This window comes from Calidris pugnax, unplaced genomic scaffold, assembly GCF_001431845.1.
Source record: "Calidris pugnax isolate Ruff unplaced genomic scaffold, ASM143184v1 scaffold463, whole genome shotgun sequence".
NCBI lineage: Eukaryota > Metazoa > Chordata > Aves > Charadriiformes > Scolopacidae > Calidris > Calidris pugnax.
The window spans coordinates 49,279-59,164 of NW_015091252.1; the positions used below are offsets into that span (position 1 = coordinate 49,279).

The 9,886-nt window shown below is 59.9% G+C and overlaps 1 protein-coding gene across 1 annotated transcript in view; it reads left to right on the plus strand.

Annotated features, from left to right (window-relative positions):
• ARHGAP44 (Rho GTPase activating protein 44) overlaps nt 1-9,886 on the plus strand; it is a 53,105-nt gene that overhangs the window by 38,291 nt on the left and 4,928 nt on the right. The window contains exons 16-18 of the mRNA XM_014960115.1: nt 4,955-5,135; nt 5,926-5,943; nt 6,233-6,454. Of these exons, the coding sequence (XP_014815601.1) occupies nt 4,955-5,135; nt 5,926-5,943; nt 6,233-6,454 (421 nt within the window). The remainder of the gene's footprint in view (nt 1-4,954; nt 5,136-5,925; nt 5,944-6,232; nt 6,455-9,886) is intronic.

The following is a 9,886-nucleotide window of genomic DNA, read 5'->3' on the forward strand; positions in this document are numbered from 1 at the left end:
GGGGAATATATTGCAAAGGTTTGCTCGTGATTGCTCCCCGCCCCCCGCCCCGGAAAACGTTATCCAGCCCCTTTGAAATGTCCCGTGTGATGATTGGAAAACATTTTGTTTGGATTTCATCTTTAAAAAGCACTTCCCCAGCTGCCCAGGACAGAGGTGGGGGGTCCCGGTGTTTTAGCAACACCCACACAGAATATTTTGCTGCCGAAACGCTGTGATCCAAGGGCCTTTCGGGGAGGGGATCGTCCCGGCCGTGTCCTCCCCCTTCCTCTCACCCCCTCTGCCCATCACAGAGGCGTGGATGGAGAAGCCCTCCTTCGGGAAGCCCTTGGAGGAGCATCTGGCCGTCAGCGGGCGGGAGATCGCCTTCCCCGTGGAGGCATGTGTGACCATGCTGCTGGAGTGTGGCATGCAGGAGGAGGTGGGTCCCATGTCCTACCACCCTCGGTTGGGCATGATGAAAGGGGACATGGGTGCCTCCAAGTCAGGGGCCGAGGAACTGGAGGGCTTTGGGGACATCCCCAACCTCAAAGCTTGTCTGACGCTCCCCTGTGTCCTCTGTGAAGGGTCTCTTCCGAGTGGCTCCCTCGGCCTCCAAGCTGAAGAAGCTCAAGGCTGCCCTGGACTGCTGCGTGGTGGACGTGCAGGAGTACTCAGCTGACCCACACGCCATCGCAGGTAGAGGCTGCCCCGGGGTGGAGGGGTTGGTGGTGTGTAGGATGGTCCATCCAGCCCCCAAGCGCCAGCTGTGGGCACCCAGAGGGTGTTCATCAGTGGCATGAAGTGTGGTTGGAGGCCAGTAACCAGCAGTGTAGTCCATGGGTTGACGTGGGGTCCAGTCCTGCTTAATATCTTCATTAATGACGTGGATGATGGGGCAGGATGCACCCTCAGCAAGTTGGCAGATGACAGTGGGAGGAGCAGCTGGGGCAGTAGAGAGTGGTGCTGCCATCCAGAGGGACCTGGGAAGGCTGGAGAAATGGGCTGAGAGACCTGGTGAAGTTCAACAAGGGCAAGCACCAAGTGCTGTCCCTGGTGAGGAGCAGCCCCAGGACATGCTGGGGCCACCCAGCTGGAAAGCAGCTTGGCAGAGATGGCGCTGGAGGTTCTGGTGGACAACTAAGGTGACCATGGGCCAGCAACATGAAGGCAAATGGTGTCCTCAGCTGGACTGGGAGGAATGAATCCTTCCCTTTGCTCAGCACTGGTGAGGCCGCACCTGGAGTGCTGGGTCCAGTGCTGAGCACTACAAGAGAGACCTGGACATACCGGCGAGTCTCCAGTGACAGGCCATGAAGATGATGAAGGGCCTGGAGCATCTCTCCTAGGAGCTGGGACTCTTCGGCCTGGAGCAGAGAAGGCTCTGGGGGATCTTGTTGATGGATATAAATACCTGCAGGGAGGGTGCAAAGAAGACAGAGCTCTTTCCAGTGGTGGCCAGGGCCAGGACCAGAGGCAATGGGCACCAACTAGTTGGCAGATGACAGTGTGAGGAGCGGCTGGGGCAGCAGAGGGGGGGGCTGCCACCCAGAGGGATGCACCCTCAGCAAGTTGGCAGATGACAGTGGGAGGAGCAGCTGGGGCAGTAGAGAGTGGTGCTGCCATCCAGAGGGACCTGGGAAGGCTGGAGAAATGGGCTGAGAGACCTGGTGAAGTTCAACAAGGGCAAGCACCAAGTGCTGTCCCTGGTGAGGAGCAGCCCCAGGACATGCTGGGGCCACCCAGCTGGAAAGCAGCTTGGCAGAGATGGCGCTGGAGGTTCTGGTGGACAACTAAGGTGACCATGGGCCAGCAACATGAAGGCAAATGGTGTCCTCAGCTGGACTGGGAGGAATGAATCCTTCCCTTTGCTCAGCACTGGTGAGGCCGCACCTGGAGTGCTGGGTCCAGTGCTGAGCACTACAAGAGAGACCTGGACATACCGGCGAGTCTCCAGTGACAGGCCATGAAGATGATGAAGGGCCTGGAGCATCTCTCCTAGGAGCTGGGACTCTTCGGCCTGGAGCAGAGAAGGCTCTGGGGGATCTTGTTGATGGATATAAATACCTGCAGGGAGGGTGCAAAGAAGACAGAGCTCTTTCCAGTGGTGGCCAGGGCCAGGACCAGAGGCAATGGGCACCAACTGAACCGGGGGAGGTTCCCTCTGAACATCAGATGATGCTTTGTCACTGTGTGGGTGACCAAGCACTGGCACAGGTTTCCCAGGGAGGTGGTGGCATCTCCAATCCTTGGAGATACTCACAGCCCTCAGGACATGGTTATGGACAACCAGCTCTGGGAGGTCCTGCTGGAGCCAGGGGTTGGACCAGATGACCTCCAGAGACCCCTTCCCACCTCAGCCCTTCTGTGATTTGTCCCAAAGCCTTTGAACAGCAAAGCCAGAATATAGGGGGGGACAAATGCAGGTGCAGAAATACAGCTCCTGGTGGAAGGGGGGACATTTGGGAGTTGCCATCCATGGAAGACCACAAACCCCAATCTGCATGTCCCCTCCACAGCCAAGAGCTTGAGCAGCACTTTTGGTCGCAGGCGAGGAAGAAAACAGGGATGCAGTCGTAATCTGAGGTGACAACTGGGGCCCTGGTGGTACTAATGAGGGTGACGCTAATGAGGGTGACACTGCTCAGGAGAGGCTCCACAGCATCAGGGAGCAGTTGGGAAGACTCACACATCATCAAGATTGTCATCTTCTCTCATCCTCTTCTGTGGCCAAGACCCTCTCCAAGCACAGATCCAAGCCCGCTGGGCTGCTATTGAGCATTAATTTGGTTTAAATGCCAGTCAGCTCCTGGGCTGGGCTCCCCGGCGGGTGCAGGATTGGACCCTTGGACCCTGGTTTCCTACAGACTGCAAATGGGAACCCTTCTCCAGTGCAAGGAGCTGTGGAAGTCCTAGGCAAAAGCCAGTGGTAGAGAGCTGGGTGAAGGGCTGGTGGAGACAAAAATGGTGGAGGGAGCTGGGGAGGTGCTCGGAGGGACTAGGTGGAGGGGACAAGGTGGTCAGGGGATGCTACGGGTTCCACCAAGCTGGAGGGAGTAACAGGTGTTTTGGGAGGCATCAGTTGGGAGGGATGTGAGTCAAAATGCCAAGGAGCAAAATCACTTGGTACCCGTTGGCCAGTGCCACCCACAGTGTCAAGTCCTGTGTCCCTTGTGTGCCACAGGAGCACTCAAGTCCTACCTGCGAGAGCTGCCGGAGCCCCTCATGACGTTCGAGCTGTACGAGGAGTGGATCCAGGCCTCCAAGTGAGTCTGGGGCAACTCCCCTGTTCCTCTGTTGCGTAGGTGGTGAGATCTTGGGTCCCCATGGATGGTGTGGGCTCCATGAGTTATTTCTGACATGGCTTACACCATTTGGGATGGTTCTTCCGGGATCTGAGAATCCGGAGGGTTCCAATGATGAGCATCATGGGTCCCAGCAGTGAGGGTGGCCCTGATGTCCCCACTGTTGTCCAGGACACCCTGGGCAAGGTGGCTAAGCTTTCCCAGCATCTTTTGGCAAGGCCTTGGGTTCTAGGCACTGGTGCCATTCCTGGGTGGGTGTGCAAACCCCAGGGGACAGCACAAGGGAGCTCTCAGCTGATTTGTGGGGTGCTTTGCAGGATGGGGCCAGCTGAGGTGACACCAGTGTGTCTGCTCCACCATGGGAGGTGTTTGGGGCAGGGGGTGAGGGGCAGAGGGAGGTGGGAGAAGGAACATCTCCTTTTAGGGTGGGAACCACCTCCTTGGTACCTGAATATGGGTCTGACCACATCCCCCACCTGCCCTGGGGGTGCTGGAGCTGGGCAGGGATGTGGCAGTGGCTCAATGGAGGTGACAGTCCCCAAGGGTGGCACTTGGGGGGAGTGGGCTGTTGTTTTGGGGGGCTGTTGGAAGGGGAATTTACTGCAAAGGCAAACACAAACCAAAAACCCAAAACACAAACCTTGGGGAGGGCCTACATGGGGAGGAGGAGAGGACCAGCATCCAACCTGCAGCCCACAGGTTTCCTTCTCGTTTCTGCCAAGGTTTTGGGGTTAATTGACTTCTAGGATGTTGACAACAGCCCGAGGGTCTGGCAGGGTCCGCAGGGGCAGGGCAGGCAGGGTCCCCGAGACCCCCAAGGTGAGGATGGGGGATGCTGACCCTCTCACCCACCTCCCCCCCAGCATCCCGGAGCAGGAGAAGCGGCTGCAGGCTCTGTGGAGCGCCTGCGAGAAGCTGCCCAAAGCCAACTACAACAACATCAGGTGAGCCTGGGGACTCGGGGACTCCGGGAAGGGACGGAGAAGGTGCCATCCCGACACACGGACACGGCTTGGCTCTGCTTTCCAGGTACCTGATTAAATTCCTGGCCAAGCTAACTGAGTACCAGGACATCAATAAAATGACGCCGAGCAACGTGGCCATCGTGCTGGGACCCAACCTCCTCTGGCCGCAGGCGGACGGGTACGGTGTCCAGCTGGAAAGCGAGCATGCCAGAGGGATAGGATGGGGAAGGGGGTGAGGGAGGGGGAGTCTGGGGCCAAAAATCCCATGGGGAATAAGGCCAGGGGGGATGCTGAGCCCCTGCCTGCCGCCTTGCAGGAACATGACGGAGATGATGACGACCGTCTCGCTGCAGATCGTGGGCATCATCGAGCCACTCATCCAGCACGCCGACTGGTTCTTCCCTGGAGGTAGGCTGTGCCCCACGGCTGTGGTGGGGTGGGATGGGCTTCATGGGGACCCCCCTGAGCTCTCATACTTATTTTTCACGGTTCCTTCTGTTTTCCTTGGCTTGGGGTGGGAGCTCAGGCAGAGATCTGGCAGAACTCATCACAGCAGTGAGCTCAACCCAGCTGCTCTGGGTGCACCCTGAGCCTTCCTGCGATGCCGATACCCCCCCATCCTACCCCCCCTGCTGAGGACACACAACCTAATGTGTGTGTATATCCCCCGTTTTGTGTGTGTGTGTGTGTGTCCCCAAACCGCAGACATCGAGTTCAACGTGACGGGCAACTACGGCAGCCCCATGCACGTCAACCACAACGCCAACTACAGCTCCATGCCCTCCCCGGACATGGACCACGGCGACCGCCGGCAGCACGACCAGGCGCGGCGGCCCCTCAGCGTGGCCACCGACAACATGATGCTGGAGTTTTACAAGAAGGATGGGTAGGGTCTGCGCCCCCCAGGGGCTTGGGGAGAGGGAGGTGGTGGCATTGCTGTCATCCTGGGGTGGAAGGACCATGCTGGGCACCTGGGTGTGTTCAGGTGAGCCCCTAGCCCGCTGGAGATGGGAGTGGGGTGGCCCATGGTGTGGCACCAGGGCTGTGCTGTGATGGGGTCTCCATGTGCCCTGGTGTCACCAAGGTCTGTTGGTTCTGCTCCTGGGGAAAGCTCCCCACTCCCTGCCTAGGGGTGCCCCCTGCCCTCCCGTGCCACCCTCACGGGGACCACAGCCAGTCTGGCTCCAGAAACACCCCCAGGGCTCTCCCCATCTCAAAAAACTACCCCCTGGACTCTCCCCATCTCCAAAACCCACCCTGAGGGTTCTCCCCATCTCCAAAAATATGTCCCCAGGGCTCCTCCCTTCTCCAAAAAAATGTCCTCAGGGCTCTCCCCATCTCCAAAACCCACCCCAAGGCTCTCTCCATCTCCAAAAAAGTCCCCAGGGTTCTCCTCCCTCTCCAAAACCCACCCCTAAGGGCTCTTCTCATCTCCAAAAATCCATCCCCAGGGCTCTTCCCATCTTGGAATAATGTCCCCAGGGTTCTCCTCATCTCTAAAAAATGTCCCAGGCTCTCCCCATCACCGACGTAGCCTGGTCCCCGCCGTGTCCCTCCTGCCCCTCTCTCAAAACCCCGTGACCTCGCAGCTCGTCCGAGTGGTGGGCTCTCAACCTCTGCACTGTCAAGTTTTAGGGTTTTTTTATGCTAATAATTGTGTGTTTCTGCCCATGCAGCCTTAGGAAAATCCAAAGGTACCGTATCCTCTGCAGCGGTGCCGGGAGGATACTGGGAGGGTGCTGGGAGGGTGCTGGGTGGGTGCTGGGAGGATGCTGGTACCTGGGGGAGAGGTGGCCGGTGGGTGACACGAGCGCATCCCACGCTGCCACCCCCGCCCTGTTGCCTTGGAGGTTCATCCCCAGCAGCTTCCTGGTGGAAGAGGCATTTTTAGGGACCAGGCACCCCAAAGGAGCTGGGATGCGGTGCCTCTGGTCGCCTCCAGCAGGACGGGTGCTGAGAGCTTGTCTCTGTGTCCCCCCCCAGCATGGGCGTCAGGGTGATGGACACCTCGTGGGTGGCTCGCCGAGGCACCCCGGGGGTGCGCAAGGCGTCCTCCACCCCACCGGCCGCGCAGCCCCCCGCGCCGCCCGCCGACCTCCCCACCACCCCCCACTCGCCCATTCCCGAGCAATCGCCAGATGTTTCAGCCACCCCTTCCCCGCTTCTCACCAGCTTCGGCTTCCCCCCGGCAGCCGAGCGGACAAGGTAAGGCCAGCGGCACCCCCGTGTCCCCAGACTGGGTGTCCTCCCCATGTGTGAATCCAGCGGCTGTGCCAGAGGCAGAGGGAGAGGATGCTCAGCATCCCCGGGACAGGAGCATCATTCCAGGGACGGAGAAGAGGATGCTCAGCATCCCCGGGAGAGGAGCATCATTCCAGGGACGGAGAAGAGGATGCTCAGCATCCCTGGGAGAGGAGCAGCATCTCCTGGGGACAGCGGGAGGAGAGGATGCTCAGCATCCCTGGGAGAAGAATAGTGTCCCAGGGACAGTGGGAGAAGAGGAATATCATCCCAGGCACAGTGGGAGGAGAGGATGCTCAGCATCCCTGAGAGAGGAGCAGCATCCCAGGGACAGTGGGAGGAGAGGAAGCTCAGCATCCCGGGGAGAGCAGCAACATCCTGGAGACAGTGGGAGGAGAGGATGCTCAGCGTCCCTGGGAGAGGAGCAGCATCCCAGGGACAGTGGGAGGAGAGGATGCTCAGCGTCCCTGGGAGAAGAATAGTGTCCCAGGGACAGTGGGAGAAGAGGAATATCATCCCAGGCACAGTGGGAGGAGAGGATGCTCAGCATCCCGGGGACAGCAGCAACATCCTGGGGACAGTGGGAGGAGAGGATGCTCAGCGTCCCTGGGAGAGGAGCAGCATCCTGAGGATGGAGGAGAGGGAGCTCAGCATCCCTGGGAGAGGAACAGCATCCTGGGGACAGCAGGGGGAGAGGATGCTCAGCTTCCCCAGGACAGGAGCATCATTCCAGGGATGGAGAAGAGGAAGGTCAGCATCCCTGGGAGAGGAGCATCATTCTGGGGACAGTGGGAGGAGAGGATGCTCATCATCCCTGGGAGAAGAGTAGTGTCCCGGGGATGGTGGGAGAAGAGGAGCATCATCCCAGGCACAGTGGGAGGAGAGGGAGCTCAGCATCCCCAAGAAAGGAGCAACATCCCAGGGACAGCAGGGGGAGAGGATGCTCAGCATCCCCAGGAGAGGAACATTATCCTGGGGATGGAGGAGAGGGAGCTCAGCATCCCCGGGAGAGGAGCAGCATCCCGGGGACAGCAGGGGGAGAGGATGTTCAGCATCCCCAGGAAAGGAGCAGCATCCTGGGGACAGTGGAAGGAGAGGATGCCCAGCATCCCCGTGAGAGGAACAACATCCCGGGGATGGAGGAGAGGGAGCTCAGCATCCCTGGGAGAGGAGCATCATTCTGGGGACAGTGGGAGGAGAGGATGCTCAGCGTCCCTGGGAGAGGAGCAGCATCCTGAGGATGGAGGAGAGGGAGCTCAGCATCCCTGGGAGAGGAGCATCATTCTGGGGACAGTGGGAGGAGAGGATGCTCAGCGTCCCTGGGAGAGGAGCAGCATCCTGAGGATGGAGGAGAGGGAGCTCAGCATCCCTGGGAGAGGAGCATCATTCTGGGGACAGTGGGAGGAGAGGATGCTCAGCGTCCCTGGGAGAGGAGCAGCATCCTGAGGATGGAGGAGAGGGAGCTCAGCATCCCTGGGAGAGGAGCATCATTCTGGGGACAGTGGGAGGAGAGGATGCTCAGCGTCCCTGGGAGAGGAGCAGCATCCTGAGGATGGAGGAGAGGGAGCTCAGCATCCCTGGGAGAGGAGCATCATTCTGGGGACAGTGGGAGGAGAGGATGCTCAGCGTCCCTGGGAGAGGAGCAGCATCCTGAGGATGGAGGAGAGGGAGCTCAGCATCCCTGGGAGAGGAGCATCATTCTGGGGACAGTGGGAGGAGAGGATGCTCAGCATCCCTGGGAGAAGAGTAGTGTCCCGGGGATGGTGGGAGAAGAGGAGCATCATCCCAGGCACAGTGGGAGGAGAGGGAGCTCAGCATCCCTGGGAGAGGAGCATCATGCTGGGGACAGTGGGAGAAGAGGAGCACCATCCCGGGGACAGCGGGGGGAGAGGTTGCTCAGCATCCCCAGGACAGGAGCATCATTCCAGGGATGGAGGAGAGCATGCTCAGCGTCTCTGGGAGAGGAGATCATCCTGGAGACAGCGGGAGGAGAAGAGGATGCTCAGCATCCTTGGGAGAAGAGTAGTGTCCCGGGGATGGTGGGAGAAGAGGAGCACCATCCCGGGGACAGCGGGGGGAGAGGTTGCTCAGCATCCCCAGGACAGGAGCATCATTCCAGGGATGGAGGAGAGCATGCTCAGCGTCTCTGGGAGAGGAGATCATCCTGGAGACAGCGGGAGGAGAAGAGGATGCTCAGCATCCTTGGGAGAAGAGTAGTGTCCCGGGGATGGTGGGAGAAGAGGAGCACCATCCCGGGGACAGCGGGGGGAGAGGTTGCTCAGCATCCCCAGGACAGGAGCATCATTCCAGGGATGGAGGAGAGCATGCTCAGCGTCTCTGGGAGAGGAGATCATCCTGGAGACAGCGGGAGGAGAGGAGCATCATGCTGGGGACAGTGGGAGAAGAGGAGCATCATCCCGGGGACAGCAGGGGGAGAGGATGCTCAGCATCCCCAGGACAGGACCATCATCCCAGTGACAGTGGGAGGAGGGGATGCTCAGCATCCCTGTGAGAGGAGCAGCATCCTGGGGACGGAGGAGAGGAGAGGATGCTCAGCATTCCCAAGAGAGGAGCAACAGCCCAGGAAAAGCAGGGGGAGAGGATGCTCAGCATCCCCAGGGCAGGAGCATCATTCCAGGGATGGAGAAGAGGATGCCTAGCATCCCTGGGAGAGGAACAGCATCCTGGGGACGTAGGATAGGAGAGGATGCTCAGCATCTCTGGGAGAGGAACAGCATCCTGGGGACGTAGGATAGGAGAGGATGCTCAGCATCTCTGGGAGAGGAACAGCATCCTGGGGACGTAGGATAGGAGAGGATGCTCAGCATCTCTGGGAGAGGAACAGCATCCTGGGGACGTAGGATAGGAGAGGATGCTCAGCATCTCTGGGAGAGGAACAGCATCCTGGGGACGTAGGATAGGAGAGGATGCTCAGCATCTCTGGGAGAGGAACAGCATCCTGGGGACGTAGGATAGGAGAGGATGCTCAGCATCTCTGGGAGAGGAACAGCATCCTGGGGACAGCAGGAGGAGAGGATGCCCAGCATCCCTGCAGCCACCACCATGTCCCCGTCCTGACGGTCCTGTGGTGCCTTCCGGGATTCTCCCGAGGGTCCCCTGCCCGGCTGGCAGCGGGTGGCACAGGGCTGTAGGGGAATTTGGGGTGGGGGCGCAAGGGAAAGGCTAAAGGAGCCCGGCACCCCCCAAGCCCTGTCTCTGCCCAGGGGCTGTGTCTGAGTTCAGTTTGCACGGGCTGGGCGGGGGAAAGCACCTAAATCCAACCTTTCTGCCCCATAAAGAGGAGCCGAACTTTGGGGCTGCCCGTTCCCTGCCCCGAGGTGCACCCATGGGTGGGGGTGGCAGCCGCGGGTGGGTCGTGGGGTGATGGGGTGAGGT